At 35.2% G+C, this 25,899-nt stretch overlaps 2 protein-coding genes and 1 pseudogene across 2 annotated transcripts; 1 reads left to right on the top strand and 2 right to left on the bottom strand.

Annotated features, from left to right (window-relative positions):
• Nucleotides 1-172: 172 nt before the first annotated feature.
• LOC120141904 lies at nucleotides 173-5,347 on the bottom strand (annotated as a pseudogene).
• LOC120141898 lies at nucleotides 5,248-5,622 on the top strand. Its single transcript, XM_039156660.1, has one exon. It carries the CDS (start codon nucleotides 5,346-5,348, stop codon nucleotides 5,514-5,516), a length of 171 nt encoding a protein of 56 aa, XP_039012591.1. The 5' UTR covers nucleotides 5,248-5,345; the 3' UTR covers nucleotides 5,517-5,622.
• An 8,486-nt stretch (nucleotides 5,623-14,108) lies between these two features.
• LOC120141954 (putative glycerol-3-phosphate transporter 1) lies at nucleotides 14,109-16,941 on the bottom strand. The gene is given in 4 exon segments (XM_039156714.1): nucleotides 14,109-14,626; nucleotides 14,629-14,862; nucleotides 14,980-16,047; nucleotides 16,825-16,941. Coding segments are annotated over 3 exon segments (1,566 nt in total). The 5' UTR covers nucleotides 15,983-16,047; nucleotides 16,825-16,941; the 3' UTR covers nucleotides 14,109-14,297.
• Between the last annotated feature and the right edge of the window lie 8,958 nt (nucleotides 16,942-25,899).

Here is a 25,899-nt window from a genome sequence, read left to right as displayed (position 1 = left end):
GTTCGCATTGCGAATTTGTTAGTCATTTTCGTAAATCAAAAAAAAATTGTTAAAACCGTATATTATAAGGTATTTTCGATCACTCAAGTTATTTTCTCTCACCAAAACTTGCCTTTTTTATATATATACACAGAGGACCATCCGTCTTGAATAAATAATTTGTAGGAAGATGAAACTTCATCAGAGGAAGCAATCATCTCTTTTAATTCAATACCTCTGCCCACTGTTCATGTCCAAAGAAAATTCGATGCATCGTCACATTTGGAGAAGATTATTCACAGTGACCATAACAGAGTTTGTTTTCTGCAAATCCTGCAAATTCCGTTCATTATATACGATGAAACAGAAAACGGGATGGATTCAATATCCTGTGAGTAATCTCCCCCCTTCCCCAAAGAGGTGATAAACCAGCTAAAAAGAAACAGAAAATTCAATGCATCGTCACATTAGAATTGTATGCCAAAAACCTTAATCTACTGCCGTAGATCCTAACAATACCTGAAAAAATAAGTTCATCTGGGACATGAGGAAAAACCTCCGGTACAATCTCAGCCATGGCAAGTGTATTTGCTACACCGTCGTTTGCTGTGCGTGCACCAGTCCTAATATGTAAACTTCCAGTGTTTGTGGGGTATCTTACACCGACATTTGGAGGAATGGATGAAGCAGCTGCAGCAGCCTGAGATGGGTTCATGGGCCAAAGGCTCCAAGCAGTATCTTCTAGAGCAGTCTGAGCAGTCTGAGCAGTCATCATCATATGAACTCTCCCAAGTCCAACTGATATGGTATCGGTAGAAGGACCAGCTCCATCAACATTCTGGCTTGGCCAAGAATGCAACCATTCAGAATCCAGTCCCGCACTCCTGCAAAGGACAGATAATATATATCCTGATGAGCACACTGAAGCAGAACGAATAGTGAAACGTTTTGCAACCAGTTTCTAAATAGTTGATTGACTACTTGATTTGCAATAAAAATCAGAATCAATCATTAAGGCATCAGAAACTTATAATATCTTTCCCCTCGTTTACACCAACAGAAGAAATAATGCACATGATGCCATTTACTCCTTTCCACAAACTGAAGGCACCTTTCTCTTTAGCAGCTCGTCATATCATTCCGCCAAACGTATTTAACAAGGAATGACTATTAACAAGAGAAGGAAATTCAGTTGATAATCGAGAAGAGTAAATGTTTCCCATCTCAATATGAACTTCTTAATTGACTATCCAAACAGAAGGTACAACAGAGTAACCCTCCCAAAAGGCTACGACACCAGCTTTCACATGCTCAATAACAATGAATGAACTAATTATTCTACAAGGCATCACAGGCTTTTATTCCAAGCCAAGCTATGAAGAATAATTTTAAGAAACCATACCTCCAAGGCCCACCTTCTGCATTCTGCATATGATTCGGGAATACTCCAGCAGGTAGGGTGTGACCAGGCATATTTGGTCGATTTAGACCAGAATTTATCTGACAGGCCAACTGCTCATCACTTAAGGCTTCTGCAGAGCGAGAATTTGCCTCAATTTCTCTTCTTCCCAGGAAAAGTGGCTTCCTACATGTGGGACATGAGTAAACTTCATTTAAGCCTTGGTCCAACCTGCCATGACATGTAATATCCAGCATTAGGTTCATCTACACACCGGCAATAAGACAAATCAAACTTATATAATATAACCATACCAGGATCTCAAGCATGCAAGATGAAAAAGGTGATTACAGTGAAGCTTTTTAGCCTTGGCCATAGGTTCCTGAGCTTTGTGAAATTAGTTAGACCTTCAGAAATCAGTAAAAATCCTGAAAAGGCACAATAAAGACCAGACAATACCCGACATATGGCACATTCATCATCATATGCTCGTATCTCTTCAGATGTTGCATCAGGCAGTGCTCCATGAAGAGCCCCAAATGCCATTCTCAATTTAATAAATCCCTTTACACGCTTCACAATTGCACTTAGTAAAGCCTGATAAAAAAATATTGAATTTATGAATAGAAGTAATGTGAATTGGGATGTCAACTTCTGGATATATTGAGCTGTAAAATAACATAAAGAACAACAGAATATTTACACGTATATTCAAGAAAAGAACTGCATCTACGAGATGGAATGCCATGCATGGAGCCACCAAATAAGAACATAGTGTCCAAGTGCCATTAACAGTGTTTCCATGTCAAGGAAGAAACCTATATTGCGAATAAGAATGCCCTTCCATTCCCAAAATGAACCTGCAGTCATGTGCAATAGTTAAAAGAAAAGAAGTGTAGGCAGATAGAGAAGAGAACAAATAGAAAATGATAACAAGAAAGAACCTTATATTTTCAGCCAGACGACCAAATAAGAAAACCATTCTTAAAAAGGAAAAGGTTAAATAGCTAAGGAATGCAACAAACTTATGAATTAATGAGGAAAGAAACTCATGAAAGAGTAAAATAACATTCAAGCCTAGAAAGGTTTAGCAATTACAGAGAACCAAAGATATAAACTTTGTAATCTGAAAGAATTAGATATTGAGCCACACTCAGACATGTAAGGAAGAAAAATGCCTTTTCAACTTATTCATATGGCCTTACTATTATACAGGCCAGATTAGTTTAATGTGAATGATGATGAAACAATGAAACCCTTACATTTGCAGCTTAAAACAAGACTTTACAAGCCATGAACTCCATAAATAGATAACCATTGATAATAGCCAACCTATCAACACTCAATAATCACATCCAAGTATAAAAAGAAAAAGTTAATACCTGCAGCTGATAAATCAAAAAGTTTTTCTCTTTGGCAATCAGCATTGTTCCTGATTGAATGGAGTGATATTTCAAGCAGCTGAAACCCGAGTATAGCCTACAGAGAATAGTAGATACAACAAAGAGCACCTCATCAAACCATGATCCAATAACTTTCACAGAATAACCGTATTCCAGAACATTCAGAATGAACATATTTATCACAAAATCCCTCCCCCAAAAAAAAAAACATTCAATAAGGATACCTGCATGGTCTCAAAAGCGATACTTAGAGGTTCAAAAAACAACAGAAAAACATGGATGAATTCACGGTTTTGTATAACATAAAGCTCAGCCAAATCCTGAAATGAACCCACATAGTAACTTAAATAGTTTAGATAAGATATGAAAAGCTTAACTGCCTGCATGAAATGAAGAAATGCCAGAGCAGGATTTTGAAAAACAGGTACTTTACTTCTCTTGGTCACTACATTTGAAAGGGCATACAAAAAGTAACGAAATTAATAAATCATATATCAACTCCTAGAGGCTTGGTAACTACACAGAAAAATATTTTTGTATTACACTACTTGCAAATCCAAAAGGGTGTTTATGAAAGACTTTCCTAATTCAAAAAAGTAAGAAATAGAGCAATACCAAAATAAACTGAAGGAGAGGGCAAAATGAAACACAGAAAAGACACGAAAGTATGCCCATGGTGTAGCAGAAGGGGAGGCATTCAAACGCTCAAATCTATCCCTGGCCAAAGCTTGAAACATCTGTATCATTTGCTCAGCAAAATGTTAGGATGCAAAAAAAGCAATTCAATTGCTTCCAATGTGAGCTAAAAACAAGACCTCCATCACAAATTACATTTATATACCTTTAGACAACATATAACAATCAACCAAATTGACCAAAGGCCTGCTTGGAATACCGTTGGTGCAATTGCTAATGGTAGAAAGGTCCCCTGTGTCAAAAATCATCAATATTTATCAGCATTAGTGAAGAAGAAAAAAATTGAAATATGAACCTCACAAGAAAATAACCCTAGAAACCTGTCGAGATAATTTCTGATTGAAATAATCAAAAATGAATAAGCAATTTCAAACATAATATTTACCATAAAACTATCAGTTATCAAACAGGAGCAACTTACGCCAACTGACACAAGATATTTAGCTTCTTTTTCCTTTTTGGCTAAGCAATTTATTTAGCTCAGTTGCTCAATTCAGTACTAACAATACAGCAGCACCCATTGTTCTACAGATGCAGAACTGAGAAGATATATTCCAGGAGGAAGCAGGAGCTAGGAGGCTTGTACGAGTAACCAAACTGTTTAAATCATTTAAAATGTTTACCTTGTAGATAACATAGTTGATAAGGCGTTCTACTAACTTCCGAGTTTCTAAGGGGTATAACTCACCCAAAAAAAAAAAACAGTCTGCACAACGGAAACAGAAACCACAATAATTGGACAAGGCTCTATAAAAATAAATTATTACGAATTCACTTTAACAATCAACGGTTATTCCATTTAACCTTCCCTTTTTTAGTCAAAGAAAAAACACAATACCTTGAGGATAAATAACATAAACATGCTAACTAGGAAGAACCTTAGCTAAGATTCAGATGTGGAGATCTTCTAATGTTCTAAGAATGACTAATTTGATTGACATTTCCACAGCTTTTGTTTAAGGAGAGGACCGGCAATTAAAGTTCCAATCATGTTTTCAATTGTTTATCCTTTCAAAACGATTCTTCCAAAGTACTAACCAAATTTCACAAAGCAGGGTGTACATTGCTCAAACATATTTATCTTTAATTAACCTGTCATGTACATTGCTGAAAGTACTGCTTCAAGTTAGAATCATGTATTGAAGGATCTTAAATAGAAAATTATTGTTAAATCCATTTCTTAACACAAATAATCATTGCATGGAATTTATATCATTGTAAAGTCAAATTTTCAAAATACATTAAGGCTCATGGAAAAAGATTAAACTGACCTTTAGAGAGAGGACGAGTTGAATAAACACATTGAGCACAAAATTTGCCAGCAAAGCCAAGGAGGTATAAGAGCCTAAAGGAAGCTCAAGTGCTCGGTCAACATTAATTTCTTTTTTTTAAATTTTATTATCGTAACTTAAATATATGGTATGGTAAAATTAACATAGTTAATATGGTAATCCATGTTATTATCCTACTGGTTGAATAAAATTAATTTAAAAAAATCTTATTAAATTGTTTATATGAGAAAAAAATAATTTAAAAGTTACATGTAAGTATTAAAGAAATAAAAAAAATATCATTACAACATCATTTTTAATTTTTTAAATAAGACTAACTGAAATAGAAATTAAGTAATAGATAAGTGACTAAATAGGTAATTTACTTAAACAATTTCTTTCGTTGTGTTGCCCTTATCAAATGACAATTAAGCCCTCTGAGTTCAAACTTATTTTCCGTCAAAATTCCGATCTTGCAGGAACCATTTGGATCATTCACAGAGCCCTAAATCCCTAAAAAAATCCCGATCCCCAAATTATAACCCCAAATCCCTTATTTCCGATCCTAACGAAATTTCCGAGCTATTACAGCAAAGCATGGGCATAATAAAAAGCTGTTTTCCCTTCATCGCAGGCACAGTTTGCGGGATTTACGTTGCCCAAAACTACAACGTTCCCAACGTCAAGAAGCTTGCCGACTCCGCCTTCTTCATAGCCAAGCATGTCGAGGAGAATTACCGCAAGCCCAAGAACAAGGATGACGATTAGATCCTAAATGCCAATGGAATCAACAGGTTCAATGTTGTTTTTCTCTTCATTAGTTATGGGAAAGAAAACAGAATTCCTCTTTTATGATCAAATATGAAATTGGGATTTGCAAAACAAAAACCTAGAATTTTTCCCCGTAAAGTTGGTGTTTGATTAGAACTTGCAATTGGAATCTTATTTTCATTGTATGTTTTTGTGACTGCATTGAATTTGGATTTGTTCGTTGCTGAGGAATGAATAAAACCGGGCTTATTCACTCAGCGTTTGTTCTTTTCTAATATCTCTAGAAAGTGACAATTCACCATTAACTTCGTTCATGTTTTTTCGTAAACATGAATATTAATAATTATACATAAAAATAAATATTGTAATTATTTTTTTACGAATTTAATAGAAGGTTTAAATAAATAAATTAATAAACGAGTTTATAAACAAATTAATTAATAACAAAATTTTTCATAAATATAAATGAATTTAACATATTTTTATTTAAATACATTCATTTAATAAAATAATATGAATTTTTTTTTCATACACTTTATTTAATTTGATAAACAAATAATTTACATATAATTTAGGTAAAAGAATAATTTTTGTCCTTATAGTAGACTTAATTTATCATTTTCGCCTCTATCATATTTTTGTATCAATTTAGTCCTCGAAGTTGTTCAATTGTAGTATTCTATATTCTACTCTTCACTTATAACTTTAAATTGATGGTTTTAAATTAGAGGTTAAGGTTTGAGGTTTAAGGTTATCAATTTACGATTTTAAGTTAAGGGTATGATATAGAATAATGTAATTAAATAATTTTGAGAATTAAATTGTAACGAAAATACGATAGGGTCGAAAATGATAAATTAAGTCTACTACAGAAACAAATGTGACATTTAAACCTATAATTTATCAATTTTTTGTTCATTTAAGATCATACTTGCTAATAAACAACTTCATAGCTAGTTGAGTTTTTTTTCTACTTAATCTCTCTCACTTAAAATTATAGATATAACTATAATTATAATCAATATGTTTAAATAATTATAAATCAGAACATTATTACAATATACAAATAAATTAATATAAATTTAGATTGAACTTAAATAAAAGATGAATCCATTGAAAAAGGTTAATAATGTCTATTCCTAAAGCCAATGTTTAGGACTAATTTTCCTTTTAGGCCCATGATGTTCATGTGCTAACGGCAGCCAGGTCCCTTTACTAGTGGGCCGAACTACTAACTGCGCAGAAAGATTTCTTAATAATCTATTACAAAATTTAGAAAGCTGTCACTTTACTGGGATGAATAGAGGCTTATTGAAGACGGTCATATTTATTAAAAAAAAATTAAATTTTTATATAATTTAAATATTTTATTTATATTTTTTATTGATGATTTAATTTTATCCTTTTTAAATTTTATAATTTCATACATAAATTTTTAATATAATTTCTTAAAAATTTATATTTATGATATAAAATTCTGAGTTTAATCCTACTTATTAGTTAGTATGAAGATCAACCATCACATATTAAGACTCATAATTTAATACAACAATTAGTCATTATTAAGACAAATAATTTAATACAATAATTAATCAGCCGGTAGGGAGAGATAAATAGCAGGTTTACTTTAACCTTGTTATAATATAATTATTGTGGCTTTCAGATGATTCATACCTTACCTGTACCCTATTAATTATTGGTTTCCACGGTAACAAGATCAAGTTTGTGGCCAATACACCAGCGATATCTACTATAATTAGGGATGGACATAGGTCGGGTTGGGTCGGATTTTTGGTCCACCCGACCCGACCTGAGAACAATGACTCCTCCACCCGGAATCCGACCCGTATAATATATATCATCCATCCGACCCGATCTTACCTTTTGAGATAAAATTCGAACTTGATTCGACCCGAAATAATAGAAAATAGTATTTTTATTAAATAAAAACAGTGATTTAATTAAAAATAATAATATATAGATGAGTATTATTATAATTATTCTTAAATATATAAGGTAAAATTATTTTTTCCGGGTCGGGTCGGGTATTTTTCACCCTAAACTCGAATTCGACCCGACCTGAATATCACATTTAAAAAACTCAAACCGACCTGATCTGAACCCGAATTAAAAAAAAACCCGACTAACTATGATATCCAAGTGGCCCATACAAAATTTAGCGGTAGATGAATCAAATTCAGTAAGGGCCATCCAAGGTAGGTTAGATCTTCTTTTCTTAGTAGGTGATGAACACGTAAATCACTGGGGTAATAACAAAAGTAGAAGTTAAATTAATCCAACTAATCAGATTAAGATTAAGTAAATTAAAAAAGATAATTTATTTGGCCAAACTAAATCAAGTTTCTAATGATCAATTTAAAAATTAGGTCGATAATTTAATCAGATATAAATATTATGTTTATATATTTATCTATCGAGTTTAGTTTTTTTAATATTATTGTTTGAAATCTATTAAATGACTTCCGTGGTTAGAGAAAGTTTTATTTCTTCTTGAGGTTTTAGGTTCAAGTAGTTGCGTTTATAGGTGTGTACGTATTGTGAACGACTAAAAAAATCTTGAACAAATATTATATTGTAATCTCCTAAACTATTCAAATATATATATATATATATATTTATATATTATTGTTTGTGTAGTATATAAGAAGATGTAAAATCAAACACATTTATGTTGAAAGTCAAGCAATGCATCAAATTAAAAGTTTAAATTTTGGCAACCAACTTTGAAAAAAATGGTTTTCAAAGTTTGGTAAATGTTTCTTTAAAAATGGTTTTCAAAGTTTGCTAAATGTTTCTTTGGAAAATGATTTTTCAAAGTTTGGTAGATGTTTGTTGAAATATTGTAATGGGATAATCATAATTAGTCACTAGACTTTAGGGTATTTACATGATTAAGTCATTAAGTTTCAACTATAAATACCCTAACTCATTTAGCTTCAAATTCATACCAAAAATCATTTCTTTATCCCAATACTAGAGAGCTTTCTTGTGAGTAGTGAGTGTTTTGTAAACACCTGTAAATTTTCTCTCTTAGTAAAAGATCTGCAGCAGTCCGGAGACGTAAGCACAATTGGCTGAACTACATTATCAATTTCGGGTATTATTTTTCCGCTTTTATTTCGCATTCTCACTAATATGGTTATAGGGAAATTACTCGTACTCGGTTTATTTCCTAACAACTGACATCAGAGCTTTTGGTTGTGAATTTTGTCAAATTTTTTACGAGGTTACTATTCATTACTATTCACGTGAAGAGTGAATTTTGTGAATTGTAAAAATTTTGTCGACAACACGAATTTGTCGACAGAGGTGTTCGAATACACGGTGGTTCGCAAGAATTGTCAGAAAAGATCCAAACGAAGCCAGATTTGAGTGGGAGCGATGGCTGCAGACGAAGGGAATGTGAAAATTGAAAAGTTCGATGGTGCGGACTTTAGCTTTTGGAAGATGCAGATTGAAGATTTTCTGTACCAGAAAAATCTATATCAACCTCTCTCAGGAAAACAACCAGAGGGCATGAAGAATGAAGACTGTGCTCTTCTCGACAGACAAGCCCTCGGAGTTATCCGACTGACGTTGTCCCGAAATGTTGCTTTCAACATAGCAAAGGAAAAGACCACGGCGGGTCTTATGGCGACTCTCTCCAGTATGTATGAGAAGCCATCGGCCTCAAACAAAGTTCATTTGATAAGGCGATTATTCAATTTGCGGATGGCGGAAGGGGCATCAGTGGCTCAACACCTAAATGAGCTCAACACAATCACAATCCAGCTGAGTTCCGCGGAAATTGAATTTGATGATGAAGTTCGAGCTTTAATTCTCTTATCATCTCTACCAGACAGTTGAAATGCTACTGTTATAGCAGTCAGCAGCTCGTCAGGAAATATTAAATTAAAATTCGACGATGTTCGGGATCTGGTATTGAGTGAAGAAATTCGACGAAGAGAATCGGGTGAAGCATCAACCTCCTCAGCCTTGCACACGGAGTCTAGAGGGAGAACTTCAGAAAGAAATTCAAACCGAGGCAGATCGAAATCCAGAACGGGAAAATCAAGAACGGGAAAGAAATATTTTACCAGTTATAACTGCGACAAGAATGGTCATTTTAAAAGAGATTGTCGAGCACCAAGAAAGATACCAGCGCACAAGATTCTGCCAACGTGATAGAGGAGACAGGTGATTCCATGATTCTAAGCGTCAACAGTCCGATTGAATCATGGATCTTGGATTCAGGGGCATCTTTCCACACCACCCCATGCCGAGAAATCATGGAGAACTATGTCAGTGGTGATTTTGGGAATATTCATCTAGCCGATGATGAAACCTTGAAGATCGTCGGAAAATGAGACATCCGATTAAAGTTGCCAAATCAGACCACCTGGACGCTGAAAGGAGTGTGACATATTCTTGGCCTCAAAAGAAATTTGATTTCTGTAGGACAGATTGATGGTGAAGGATTTAGCACAATCTTTTCAGGCTGTGAATGAAAGATTACTAAAGGAGCACTCGTCATTGCTCGTGGTAAGAAAATTGGTACTCTCTATATAACCTCAAATTTAGAGAATATCATTGCAGTAGCAGATGCTGATGGAAAATCAAACATATGGCACCAAAGGCTTGGCCATTTGAGCGAGAAAGGGATAAATACACTTTTGTCAAAGGGGAAATTGCATGATCTAAAGAATGTAGATGTCGGACTATGCGAGGATTGCATCTTTGGCAAACAAAAGAAAGTCAGCTTTGCAAAGATTGGTAAGACACCCAAGGCTGAAAAGTTAGAGTTGGTTTATACTGATGTATGGGACCATCTCCAGTTCCATCTTTTGCAGGCTCATTATATTATGTCACCTTCATCGATGATTCTACAAGGAAGGTGTGGGTTTATTTTCTGAAGAATAAATCAGAAGTCTTTGATACCTTCAGAAAATGGAAGGCCATGGTGGAAAATGAGACTGGTCTAAAAGTCAAGCTGTTGAGGTCTGACAATGGAGGAGAGTACATAAATTGTAGATTCAGATATTTCTGCGCAAACAATGGGATCAAGATGGAGACAACAGTTCCCATGACATCACAGCAAAATGGCGTATCAGAGCGCATGAACAGAACTCTGAATGAACGTGCCAGAAACATGAGGATACATGCCGGATTGCCCAAATTTCTATGGGCTGAAGCTATCAACACTACAGCTTACTTGATCAACCGTGGGCCCTCGGTTCCTTTGGATGGCAGAATACCAGATGAAGTTTGGAGCAAAAAAGAAATAAACCTTTCACACTTAAGAGTGTTTGGCTGTATTTCTTATGTACACATAAACTCTACTGAAAGAAGTAAACTTGATACAAAGTCCAACAAATGTGACTTTGTTGGTTATGGTGGTGATGAGTTTGGTTACCGGTTTTGGGACTACGAAAATCGGAAGATCATCAGAAGCAGAGATGTCATTTTCAATGAGAATGTGATGTACAAAGACAGATCAACCATAGAATCAAGTAGCTCAAACATCGAAGCTGAAACAAAGGAATTTGCTGAGTTCGAGGAGATTTCTGGAAATGATGTTCAGATCAGTCCTGAAGCAGTTCAAGAAGAACCAGGCACACCGGAACTAAGACGCTCCTCCAGAATTCCTAAACCAACCCAACGGTATTCTCCTTCTTTGCACTACTTGTTGCTGACTGACAATGGTGAACCAGAGTGCTATGATGAAGCAATGCAAGTGGAGGATTCAGTCAAGTGGGAGTCTTCCATGAAAGATGAGATGGACTCGCTTATGTCAAATCAGACGTGGGAATTAGCTGAATTACCACCAGGCAAGAAAGCGCTCCACAACAAGTGGATTACAGGATCAAAGAAGAGCATGATGGGAGCAAACGTTACAAAGCAAGATTGGTTGTTAAAGGTTTTCAGTAAAAAGAAGGTATTGACTACAATGAAATTTTCTCTCCAGTCGTAAAATTATCCACAATCAGACTAGTGTTGAAAATTGTAGCTGCAGAGAATTTACATCTTGAGCAGTTAGATGTAAAAACAGCTTTCCTTCATGGTGATTTGGAGAAAGAAATCTATATGAGGCAGCCAGAAGGCTTCATAGAGGCAGGTAAGAAAAACCTGGTATGCAGGTTGAAGAAGAGCTTGTATGGTTTAAAACAAGCTCCTAGACAATGGTACAAGAAGTTCGATAGTTTCATGAGTAGCAGTGATTTTACCAGATGCCAAGCAGATCATTGTTGCTACATCAAGAGGTTCGACAACAACTTCATTATTTTATTATTGTACGTTGATGACATGCTCGTTGCAGGCTCAGACATGCAAGAGATTATACGCTTGAAGCAAAAATTGTCGAAGCAGTTTGCTATGAAGGATATGGGTGCTGCAAAACAGATTCTTGGGATGAGGATCAAGAGAGACACAAAGTCGGGGACTTTGATGTTATCACAGGCTGAGTACATCAACAAAGTACTCTCCAGGTTCAACATGCAAGATACTAAACCAGTAAGTACACCTTTAGGTGTTCATTTTAGACTCTCCAAAGAACAGTCACCAAAGACGGAGGAAGAACGTGCACACATGGTAAAGGTGTCGTATGCCTCAGCAATTGGAAGTCTGATGTATGCCATGGTATGTACCAGACCAGATATTTCTCATGCAGTGGGAGCTGTTAGCAGGTACATGAATAATCCAGGCAAGGTACATTGGGAAGCAGTCAAATGGATCCTCATATATCTGTGGGGTACTACAAACAAAGCACTTTGTTTCAAGAGGTTCGACAACAACTTCATTATTTTATTATTGTACATTGATGACATGCTTGTTGCAGGCTCAGACATGCAAGAGATTATACGCTTGAAGCAAAAATTGTCGAAGCAATTTGCTATAAAAGATCTGGGTGCTGCAAAACAGATTCTTGGGATGAGGATCAAGAGAGACACAAAGTCGGGGACTTTGATGTTATCACAGGCTGAGTACATCAACAAAGTACTCTCCAGGTTCAACATGCAAGATACTAAACCAGTAAGTACACCTTTAGGTGTTCATTTTAGACTCTCCAAAGAACAGTCACCAAAGACGGAGGAAGAACGTGCACACATGGTAAAGGTGTCGTATGCCTCAACAATTGGAAATCTGATGTATGCCATGGTATGTACCAGACCAGATATTGCTCATGCAGTGGGAGCTGTTAGCAGGTACATGAATAATCCAGGCAAGGTACATTGGGAAGCAGTCAAATGGATCCTCATATATCTGTGGGGTACTACAAACAAAGCACTTTGTTTCAAAGATGGAGATACGATACTGACAGGCTATGTAGATGCTGACTTAACCGGAAATGTCGACATCAGAAGAAGCACTACAGGGTATGTCTATACTCTCGGAGGAACTGCAGTGAGTTGGGTTTTTCAACTACAGAAGATAGTTACTCTCTCCACAATTGAAGCAGAATATGTCGTTGTTACGGAAGCTAGCAAGGAGATGGTTTGGCTCCAAAGTTTCTTGGAAGAGTTAGGCAAGAAACAAGAAAACAATGTCTTGTATTGCGACAGTCAAAGTGCTATCCATCTAGCAAAGAATCCGTCTTTTCATTCCAGGATGAAGCACATACAATTGAGATATCATTTTATTCGATCTCTTCTGGAAGATGGGATTTTGAAACTTGAAAAGATTAGTGGAGCTCAAAATCCGACAGACATGTTGACAAAGACGGTGACTACGGACAAACTAAAGTTGTGTTCAGCTTCAGTTGGCATGCTAGAATAACAAGACCAGAAATGTTACTACATTGATCGAGGTGTGAAGACAAATTAAAATCAGTCTTCAAGTGGGAGATTGTTGAAAGTCAAGCAATGCACCAAATTAAAAGTTCAAAGTTTGGCAACCAACTTTGAAAAAATGGTTTTCAAAGTTTGGTAAATGTTTCTTTGAAAAATGGTTTTTCAAAGTTTGGTAGATGTTTGTTGAAATATTGTAATGGGATAATCATAATTAGTCACTAGACTTTAGGGTATTTACATGATTAAGTCCTTAAGTTTCAACTATAAATACCCTAGCTCATTTAGCTTCAAATCCATCCCAAAAATCATTTCTTTCTCCCAATACTAGAGAGTTTTCTTGTGAGTAGTGAGTGTTTTGTAAACAACTGTAAATTTTCTCTCTTAGTAAAATATCTGCAGCAGTCCGGAGACGTAAGCACAATTGGTTGAACTCCATTATCAATTTCGGGTATTATTTTTCCGCTTTTATTTCGCATTCTCACTAATCTGGTTATAGGGAAATTAATCGTACTCGGTTTATTTCCTAACAATTTAAACATTCAAATGTATATATATTATTGTTTGTGTAGTATATAAGATGTAAAATCAAACACATTCAATATATATATATATATATATATATATATATATATATATATATATATATATATCATTGTTTGTGGAGTATATATATATTATTGATTTTTATCGTAATTAATCGGATTATATTGAATTTATTGGTAAATATAGATGTTAGTGTAATTATGTTTATCTCTTAAAAATCCATGAATTTATGGCTATGGTATTAAAACAATACACAACGTACAAAATGTACATGCAGATAGATAGGGAGCGTCCACTCTCCATGCTGCATTGCCATGTTAATCATGGAGAATTGCCAGAAAATTCTTGGCTTCAAAGGATCTTCCTCCCCTTCCTTTTACAACTAGAGCCAAGAAAAATTATGACAATCACACACTCTATACAAATGAAGCTTCTACAAACAAATCATTCATACATCAATTTCTTCATCTTGGGATGTTGACTGGGATCCTCCTTGTGGCCTTGATTCGGAAACTCTCACAACCACCTCGGCCACCACTAGCCTTGTCAACAACAGCCCTGCAACCAGAGCTGCTCCCATGAGCATCGTAAAAACCGCACTCCAGCTCTTGGCGGAAATGTAACCAGTCAGCAATGGTCCGATCGCAGCACCGACGGAGCCTGTTCCGTCTATGATTGCCGTCACGGTTGCCAATGCCTTTGAGTTTCCCTTCAATGAACTGTGTGTTCCCAGGTCGGCTGAGACAGCAGTTGTTATAAGAGCATATGGGCCGTTACAAACATGCCGCAAGTGAACATGAGAGCTATGTTCATCGCCATCGAAATGTGTCCGTAAGTACGGTAGAAATAGAGAGCTGGGATCACGCAGTACATAAAAGTTGCTGCTGTTATGGCTCTGGCATCTAAGCGATCAGAAATGTGTCCGGCTAAGATTCCTCCGAGCACTCCTCCGACATCAAAGATTGTTGACAAGTTTCCTGCCGTCTCACTTGATAAATATTTTCCCTCAATCGCTGCAACATCGGTGAATAGACCAGAGAATTAGTAATGAACAAACTATTCAACCAAGAAACATTTAAAAACAAATGAATTCAACATTGTTTCAAGACCACAAATAGATTTTGGCATACCTGTATGGGAAATGTAGTATGGAAGCCAGTAGAGAAATGTGTAAGCGACCAATTTGGCAAAGAATAGGCAGAGAGCAAAAGGAGCAACCCCGGGGATTTTCCATGCTTCGATGAACCCTACAGCTTTCCCCTTGATCTCAGCATCCGAGCCTAATAGAAGCTCTGTCACTTCCTCTTCGCTCTTCCTAGGAGAATCCACTAAATCTTCGTCTCTTTCAGCTCCGACTGATTCGGGACTAACGGGCAACAAAAGGAAAACCGACAAGCCAATGAAAGCAATAAGCAGACCAGGCACAACAAAGGACCAACCCCATCCGTAGCTCAATAGTGCCGAAGCAATCAATGAACCGGTAATGTTCCCAACAGATGTGTGAGCATTCCATATGCCCATAATCAAACCTCGCTTTTTCTTCCCAAACCAGTTACCGACCACTGCAACAACCGAAGGCCACCCTGTTGATTGAAATAAACCGGCAACCATTTGCACTATAAGGTAGTAGTAAAAGCTATGGATATTAGCCCAGAACCCAACACCAAATAGTGAAGTAAACAAGCCAGTTCCGATCATTCCCACTGTCAAAAAGATCCTTAAATTCATTCTATCACCCAAATGTCCAGAGAAGTACATTCCAAAAGCATATATCGCGAGGAATGCCACGTCCAATTCACCAAGCAAGACGGATCCATCGGATCGGTTAAATGGTGCCCAACCATCTCCTAGAACCCAAGAAACTCTTTTGTTTTCAACGGGTGAACTGAGGTATGTTATCCTCCATGGAAAATTCAAGCTTACATCGGGTGACTGGGGATTGAGAGCACTCTTGACGATGCTGGTTGTTTTCCTTGTGGCATGGTAGCTAGTGTAAGCGAGAAATGTTACAATCAAGACAATGGCTTGATGAGTTTTATAGGATAGTTTCCCTTTGTTAATGTGTTCTAAGAAACGAATCCCAAGAGGCTTTCTGTGATTTCTCAAAGCTGGCAATTCACCTAGAGGACCCATGCACTTCGATTCCGTCCAAAAAATATGAGAAAGCAGAGCTGCTAATTCCCCTCAACAACAACAAGCTGGAAAATTGTGAAATCAATTAGCAACGTGGGAATCTAAACAAATACAACACTCCAAACGAAATATAATCAAATAAAACTCCAGATTATGAAGTAAATTATAATCAAACAATAAAGTTGAATTTGATTCATTCTAAACCAAAACAAAGAGATCACTCGATTAAGACAATACTAAGAAATAGCCCAATATAAGAGTCAGAACATGCTAATTTTCCATGAAAATAAATCAGTCCTCAAATTAATCTTGTTTTGCCTCGTAAAAGGAAATCAAAAGAACGATCAAGAGAAAAAAAAAACATCAAAGCTCTATACGATTGAGATAGCGTGCTAAAAACTCCGTCAAATTGTAGTCAAAGTTCAATAGAATTTTCAAAGGCGAAAAGGGAAACCATTCCTTTAGAAATTAATACACCTTGTCTTCTCCAGAGGAAAGACCCCCGATTTTCATTTCTTTCAAACACGAAACAGACTCAAATTCATCATAGAAATCAAGATCGTACCCAAAGTTTAAATAGACTCATAGTCAATGATTCTACATAAAAAGAGAATTCAAAGGGAACTTCAAAATTTTGCAGAAAATATTAGAAATAGAACATAATACGCAAACAAAACACGATCGAGAGTTAAATACTTTTTTATGTGTGAATACAGAGATCACCGGGGAAGGAAAAGGAAAAAAGAAAACTCGGCTTGTCAAATTTGCTTCCAAAAACTATTTACAAGCATTCGAACTTTACAGAGCAAACAACAAGAATGCATGAACAGAAAGATCATTACCTCTAACTTGGCTGAGCTCACTAGATTCTTAACTCCCCTTCCCCAATGAAACTCTTCCTTTCTCTCGCTTTTTTTGTTTCGTTTCGTTTGTAAGTTACTCCTCTGTTAAATGGAGAAACGCAATCACGGTTTCTAGTTCCAGCGGCCGCGGGAGGATTCTTGTAGTGGCCGTAAATAATAATTTAAATATTGGAATTGGCGATCATGCCCCTATTAAAGTTTCCAATTATATTGTTGATCCCGTAGTTATTGTATAACTCCAATTTTGGGTAAATTTACCGAATTGCACTTGAGAACGCGTTTTTGGTAATTTCGTACCTATTAAGAGAGAGGAATCACCTCTAAGCCAATAACTAACTTATCTATCTTTACATAATGCTGTTTCTGGCAATAATACTTAACGTACGCAACTTAAAGAGAAAGTGAAATTCGTCCATTTATAACCTAAAAAACGAAGTGTACTGACTAAATTATCCCTGTGAATTAGTATGCAAGGTGAAGAACAAGTCGAATGTTAAGAAGTTGCTGCCTCCATGATCTGACCAAAGATAATTCACATGATACACGCCTTACTTCGCCAATTCAATTCTTAATTTACATAGGCTATTATATATTATCAATTCATTATTTAATAAATACTGATTTTATTTATTTTCTTTTTCTTCGAACTTCGAATACTATTTGTACAAATACTTTTCTACGTACACAAACATAATATATTGCATAAATACATATTAAACGGTATCTTTAAATCTACACCATTGGCATTGGATCCACCATAGCTAAAGGCTAAAGGCGTCGTCTACCATCTTTTTCTTTAGGGTTATTATTGAGGATCCGTGGTAGAAAGGTGATTTCAGTCAGACCGTCCAAAAAAAGGGACCGGCGAACTCAAAGTGGGGCGAGGGTATTTCCATGAATTCAGTAAATGAGTTGAATTTAGAAAGGGCGGGTGGAGGAGGAATGTCTCAGGAAAGGCGGGTTAATATACGGCTAATATACAGCATTACCGGATACATTAAAATGTATTTAATAAATTCGGTTTAGCGGTACCTATTATGTTGACAACTAATAATGTTTTAGGTAGAAAATATGAAAAACTATTAAAAAATTTGGTAACCGGTAAACTTTGGTTATCGGTAAGTATCTATCATTTTTATAAAAGTGTCCATACTTTTAACATATCAAGTAAATTTTACCGGTTTTGTCATAATGAATCTGGTTTTGTCATATTTTTACCTGTTATATTGTAAATTATCTATCCTTTTTATAAAAGTGTCCATACTTATTTCACTGTGAAAATATATTTATTATTATCTTTAGTTAATATTGTTAAATTTAAAATCTAAATAATATTTTATAAAATATCAAAACAATCAAATAATTTTTTGTGTAAATGAAATTATTAAATTAATATTGTAGGTGGAAAACATGAAACACTATTAAAAAAATTGAAACATAAATTACATAACTTTCAAAAAGTATATATCATTTTTATAAAAGTGTCCATACTTATTTCACTGTTGAAAACATATTTATTATTATATTTGGTTAATATTGTTAAATTTAAATTCTAAATAATATTTTATAAAATATCAAAACAATCAAATAAAATTTTGTGTAAATTAAATTATTAAATTAATATTGTAGGTGGAAAACATAAAACACTATTAATAAATTGAAACATAAATTACATAACTTTAAAAGCAGTTTTAAATCCTAAAAAGTGTCGATACTTTTAAGAAATATATCGATCCAAAACGATATACCAGGTAAAAATATGATAAAACCGGTAACAAAATGATAAAACCGGTAAAATTAAAAGTGTCGATACGTTATATAAGGATCGACACTTTGTGAATTTAAAAGAGAAGCAGTTATAGTGCCTATAATGTGTCGATACTTTAAAAAAAATATCGATCCACAACGATATAACAGGTAAAATATGATAAAACCGGTATCAAAATGATAAAAACGGTAAAATGATACCGGATATATTGAAAGTGTCGATACTTTCGTAAGTACGTGTAATAAATTATCGACACTTTCAAAGAAATAGGTAATTATCCTTTCGAAAGTATCGACACCTGACATAAAAGTATCGACACTTTTGTATTTGTATCGATTAAATATAAATAACATATCCGATGAAAATATAAGCTAAATATCCTCTGAAAATAGATAGAACGGACGAGTTTTTGAAATCGAAGAGTAATTGTTGCTGCATTTCAGAAGGCGTTTCTAAAGCGAAGTTTGTTTGTTTGTTGCTGCAGTCGAATCGAAAGTATGTTGTCGAAACCCTAATTTTTTATTATTACAGTAATCGCGATAGGGTTTTTTATGTGTTGTTTGGGGTTTTGGAGTAAGGAAGCATTTGGGACCGATTGCAGGTAGAAATAGATATTCAAGGAAAACGATAAATGTCGATACTTTTATTAAATATTATAGGTAGAAAATGATATTATAGGTTGTATAAATGCCGACACATTTTGGTGTGGCCATTCAAATTCTTTTGAAGAAAACCGTTTTACCACAAGAGTAGTTATCTATATTTGTATATTGAAAAGTGTATGTAACAAAATAATTTGATTTGCGTAAACTGATATATGAAGGAAAAATGGAGTCAATGGGTTGGAAAATTGTTGGTGGAGCAGATGACTTTGAAATTGAGGCCGAGACTCGAAAGCAACCAAAGGGTGGATATATGTACTTCTAGTAAGTATCAATGTCTTTTTGTTATTATTGTTGAAATGGTAATTGGATTAAAGTATCGATAAACTTTAAATTGATTACAAATTTTAAATGTTAACAGTATGGCCGAATGCAAAAGGATGAAGGGAGATGGCACACAGAGCGGTTCGGTATGTAAAATGAAATTGACATTGAGTAGTATTAGTATTTAGTGTTAATGTATTGATTAAGAAACGTTTATTTTAATATTAGGTGAAAAAAGATGTGAGGTCCAAATGGAATTCAATGAGTGATGCTGAAAAGGAACCTTACATCACACAGTCAAGGAATGATAGTAAAGAATACAAAGAACGGAGGAAAGCACATGAAAATAAGGTATTCATTAAACTTGTAAATACGTTGATACAAAATATATAAGAACTATAACATTATATATTGTTAAAAATGTAGGAAGTTTCGACAAGATGCAGCATTAAAAGGGTGAATTTATTAATTAAACACCTTAAGGAGAAGGGTCAGTTGAATGTGCTGGGAGAAATAGGTTTTGGATCGTTGATCGGAGTAAGGGATCGACCTATTCGGAGGGAATTGTGTCGATCCTTGATGGCACAATTTGACGTCAGTCAATGTATGGCTAAGTATGGTGATTATTCATTCCCTCTGGGGGTATCGACTGCTGCAGCCGTATTGGGGGTACAAAACAAAGGCAAAAGTGTTATAGAAGTCTGTAGGAGTAAGAACTGGAAAGCACTTGCCTCCAAATATGGTTTGAATCATAAGGTGACATATACTGAAGTTGAAGAGGATATCAAAAGTGGATCTTACTTGGGGGATGAGCTGAAGGCCCGAGTTCTATTGTACCTTGTCGGTATATTTCTTTGTCCAACGGGTGATACGTCAACGAACAAGGATATATGAAGCTCATTTGCGATGAAGGCTTGAAGGGTGAATTCAATTGGGCTGAATATATCCATTCGAGATTGATTGAATCAATTATCACCTTTAAAAAGGGCAGCCAGAGATACCTCAAAGGGTGCATAGCAATCTTAGAGGTAAATGAGTTGAATCACTTTTTTGTGTTTTTATATAAAAATTCTAATTTTATTATAAATGCAGGTTGCACTGTTCGATTTTTGGTCGGGCTGTGAGGCAGTGCCGGCTTATGAAAGAACCGGAGTGGCACGCATCCGTGCATGGGGGAAGGAAGAGGTGGTTAGAGTGATGGTGAAGTTGAAGTTGGATAGAGGGAAGAAGCAAGAAATGGTAATAAATGTAATTAAATAATATTAAGAATATAATCAATGTCTTAATATTGTAATTTAATTTTTTGAAGGTTATTGGCAAGGATGTAGAGGAGGCAGTGGAGGCAGAGGAGAGAAAGGAGGATGGTTGTATTGGGGGATGAAGGTGAGTGGGACGACGGTGAAGCAAAACAGAGTAACTTCGACATTTGATGTCTGAATTGGCTGATATCAAAAAAATCCAATTGAAATCATGCAAAGACAATCAAGAGTCGAAGAGAAACTTGATCAAGTCGTAGAGAAACTCGAGAGGCATAAGGGGGTAGTGGAAGGAAAAATAGATGGAGTGGTGAAAGAAGTAGAGGTGTTGAGGGGTGAAGTGGTGAAAGAAGTTTCGGTGTTAAGGGTGATATTAAGATGGTGACGGGAGAAAAATTTGAGGAGTGGTGAAGGAGTTGTTGATTTGAGGAGTGAACTTACGGGGTGAAGGGGGTGGTTGATAAATACTCGGATGAAGGAGCTCAATTGAAGGGTGAAATAAAGATATGAAGAGCTATGTAGAAAAAAAGTACGATGAACTGAAAAAATATGAAGAAGAAAAGAGGGAGGAGGAAGAAGAAGAGATGGAAGAAATGAGGAGGAAGGAGAGGCCCAATGTGCTTTATACACGGAGAGTGTCATAGCAGCAGTTTTGGATTCGGAATGTCCTGCACCCCAGAAGAAGAAGCAGAAGGTAAGTTTAATAAAAGAATACTTAATTTGATTTTTATTATGTTGTTGTGACAAAAATTGTATGCAAAATTGTAGGTTGAAAAAGCGGACATTCCAACGGAATTGATGACATCGAAGCTGCAATTTGGATTATTTATGGAATAGCGAGTTAGAATCGGGTAAGTGAAATATATTGTTTTGTGAGTGATATTTAATATTTCATGACAAGATATTAATCCTAATGATTCATACAGATATTCTGTAATATCAATGGGAAATCAATTCGCTACTGTATACGACGTTGCAACGTTGAAGCCTACAGAATGGGTTGGCGGTGTGGTAAGTAGAAAGTAGAAAATAAATAAAACTTATTGAATATGTTCTGATGTGTAATTAATTTTGTTAGGTTATCGATTTGCTCGCCTGGACCATAGCTACGATTCTCAAAAGTCACACCGGAGGATTGGCTACCTTCCATACCTCTTAGTGGTGAGTTAAATTAATAAATATTGAAAAGTAGTGTTATAGACGGTAAATTAATAATGTTTGTTGCGTAATTACAGCAACAGGCGTTGGAAGCCAACAATAAAGAAAGTGTTGAGAATATTTCTACCTTCTGGGGTGTCATATTGGATAACTATGTGAAATTCACCGACTGTGAGAAGGTAAGACACCATACCAATTGCAAATGATGTTTTCGGATATAGAATGTTGAATTTTGTCAAATTGGGTGTGAAATTTGTTGCAGATAATGATCACAATAAACTACCATAATTCACACTGGTATCTGTTGGTGTTGGATATGGTAGATCATGTTGTAACAATATATGATAGTATGTTTACAACTGAAGCAGCTAAACAGAGAGTGAAGGATGCTAAGAGATTGGTATGTATGTATGTATGAAAGGACATTATGTAAATTATAATGCATAATTTTTTTGGTGCATAACTTCTTCTATTTTAATGCAGATTAAAATATTAGATTCTTATAATAAGAAACGCATTTGGGTTGAGTCATGTGGATCTCTAGGAAAGTATCCCTTGAAAAACTTCAAATTTGTGGAGCATAAGAAGAATAAGCAATTGAATGGGTATGAGATGTTATCACAAATAGAAAGCTTAATTTATGCAGTATTCATCATAATTGACATGTGTGGTTTTCAAATTTGTAACAGATATGATTGCGGCATGTATGTGATGATGTGGATGGAATCGATCGGTTCTACAGGGGCAACTGGTGATTTTGTAAGTGGATAGAAAAAATTGTTTGTGGTAAAATTGTTAAAAGTCGTAGATTGAATGCTGTAGTTGACAATACTTAACGTTCTGACAATTTGAATATAGGTTGTTGGAGACTGGGATCGATCGCGAGTATTAAATGATCTCGTAAGCCACAATCAAAATGAACGAAGACAGGAGATAACAAAGCCGCAATATTACATAAGAATAACAAAAGGATGCAATGATGTAAATGTCGAGTTAATTTTGTATAAGATTTATAATTTTGTATACGATTTATATTTTTTATGTGAATATAATTATGAATGAGATGAGAAAAGTTAGCAGTATGTTGTGTACATGTTTCTTATACACATTAAGGGTCATGTCGATACTAATATAGTTTGTGTCGATATTTTTTTTCCAGAATGAATTAAAAACAAGGTGCATCAATAAAGTGTCGATCCATATATAAAAAGTGTCGATCCCAAATCATCGAACCCAAAGTATAATGTATATTAATTTTTTAATCTAACCGGTACAATTATACCGGTTTTATGAGAGAATAGTCTAAATAATGTGTCGACACTAATATAGTTTGTGTCGATATTTTTTTTCCAGAATGAATTAAAAACAAGGTGCATCAATAAAGTGTCGATCCATATATAAAAGTGTCGATCCCAAAATCATCGAACCCAAAAGTATAATGTAATATGTAATTTTTCAATCTAACCGGTACAATTATACCGGTTTATGAGAGAATAAGTCTAAATAATGTGTCGACACTAATATAGTTTGTGTCGATATTTTTTTCCCAGAATGAATTAAAACAAGGTGCACCCATAAAGTGTCGATCCATATATAAAAAAGTGTCGATCCCAAAATCATCGAACCCAAAAGTATAATGTAATATGTAATTTTTTAATCTAACCGGTACAATTATACCGGTTTATGAGAGAATAAGTCTAAATAATGTGTCGACACTAATATAGTTTGTGTCGATATTTTTTTTCCAGAATGAATTAAAAACAAGGTGCATCAATAAAGTGTCGATCCATATATAAAAAGTGTCGATCCCAAAATCATCGAACCCAAAAGTATAATGTAATATGTAATTTTTTAATCTAACCGGTACAATTATACCGGTTTTATGAGAGAATAAGTCTAAATAATGTGTCGACACTAATATAGTTTGTGTCGATATTTTTTTTTCCAGAATGAATTAAAAACAAGGTGCATCAATAAAGTGTCGATCCATATAAAAAGTGTCGATCCCAAATCATCGAACCCAAAAGTATAATGTAATATGTAATTTTTTAATCTAACCGGTACAATTATACCGGTTTTATAAGAATAAGTCTAAATAATGTGTCGACACTAATATAGTTTGTGTCGATATTTTTTTCCCAGAATGAATAAAAACAAGGTGCACCCATAAAGTGTCGATCCTATAAAAGTGTCGATCCCAAAATCATCGAACCCAAAAGTATAATGTAATATGTAATTTTTCAATCTAACCGGTACAATTATACCGGTTTATGAGAGAATATGTCTAAATAATGTGTCGACACGAATATAGTTTGTGTCGATATTTTTTCCCAGAATGAATTAAAAACAAGGTGCACCCATAAAGTGTCGATCCATATATAAACGTGTCGATCCCAAAATCATCGAACCCAAAAATAATGTAATATGTAATTTTTCAATCTAACCGGTACAATATACCGGTTTTATGAGAGAATATGTCTAAATAATGTGTCGACACTAATATTTGTGTCGATACTAATTTAAATATCAAGTGTTTTCCACCGTTTATATAGTACTCTTAATCGAGAAACCCTAAACATAAATGCAAGCAGGCAGATCTTCCTCCTCTTTCTTCCTTCTACGTTATCATAAGTGACGATCAGATATTCAGGTAAATTTATCGATATTTATGGGTTTGATTGATTTCTATATTGGAGTTTTTATCCTGAATGTGTTTGTGTTCCTTGTAATAGGGGTAGCATCCAACCAAAATGGCTCCAAAACGTCAGCGTCAGAAGCGAGGTCTTTCTCAAAGCTCTTCTCAACCCAGTTCTTCTCAACCACCTCCTTCTGTAACAAACGATTCTTCTGAGGAAATCAGGTCCTTCGAAACTCTGAACTTTAGATCCGACATGGAGAAACAAAGATGGCAGACGAGTTTTAAAGTAAGGAAGATTCGTCCGAACGTGTCATTGACCTGGGTTTCTTGTTTGATGATAAATATGCATTAGTTTTAAATCCACATTTACATCTTGGGGTTGGCTTGAATTCCTTGGTGTAGAACCAAGATATTATCCCAACCTAGTTAGAGTCTTCTACAACAATGCTTCCTTACAGCACGAGCTAATAAGACTAATATAATAGGAATTAATACACATGTCATGGGGAAGGATATATATATCTCCAGAAACTATTGCGGAGGGTTTAGGTGTAGCGAATACAGGGGATTCAGATGAAATGGTGTAGATTGGTCTACAATTAAACGGGTTACTAGAAATAGCCCATTCACCTCGATGTAGAGTCGAGAGTGTTTCACAAAATGCTCACATGGTATATCCGGCCTAGTGGGGGAAAACATTCAACGCTTCGAGACAACGATTATTGGGGATAGCAAAGTATAAATCCAAAACGGCTCCAAACATTGCAAAACTCATATTTATACAATTGTATATGGTCACAAAGGGAGCAACAATTTCAACTACACTACCATAGGATGTGTCATCACCCATCTGTTGAAGAAGAAGGAAGTTGATTTTCGCATGACGCCCCTGTTCGATTAACCCGCAAGATTGACATGGTATTTATTAAAAAAGCGGGATATGATTTTGTTGAAAAACTCGGTTGGAAGCGTGTCAAGGAGGTCGGATTAGATCAAGAGAGGGAGGAAATGGACCCGTTGGCCATGAAGAAGAGCAACCAAGTGGAGACGCAATGATGGAAGCAACAGTTGCAGAGGATGTCACAATTAAGACCGTGATGGAATACATGGTCAATTTTCGGGAGCATATTGATTCCCTTGTGAGTGGAATGCGATCCGATATTTCATCATTGCAACGTGAAGTCTCCATGTTGCGTAACGAATTACGTCAACGACATCAAACGAGTTAGGTAATTCATTATCTATGTTTCTTAACATTTACACGTTCTGAACTTTATTTTATTTTCTTTTAACAGATGTGGACAACCA

This window comes from Hibiscus syriacus, unplaced genomic scaffold, assembly GCF_006381635.1.
Source record: "Hibiscus syriacus cultivar Baekdansim isolate YM2019G1 unplaced genomic scaffold, ASM638163v2 tig00110816_pilon, whole genome shotgun sequence".
NCBI classification, from domain to species: Eukaryota; Viridiplantae; Streptophyta; class Magnoliopsida; order Malvales; family Malvaceae; genus Hibiscus; species Hibiscus syriacus.
This window is presented reverse-complemented; position numbering and strand designations above follow the sequence as displayed.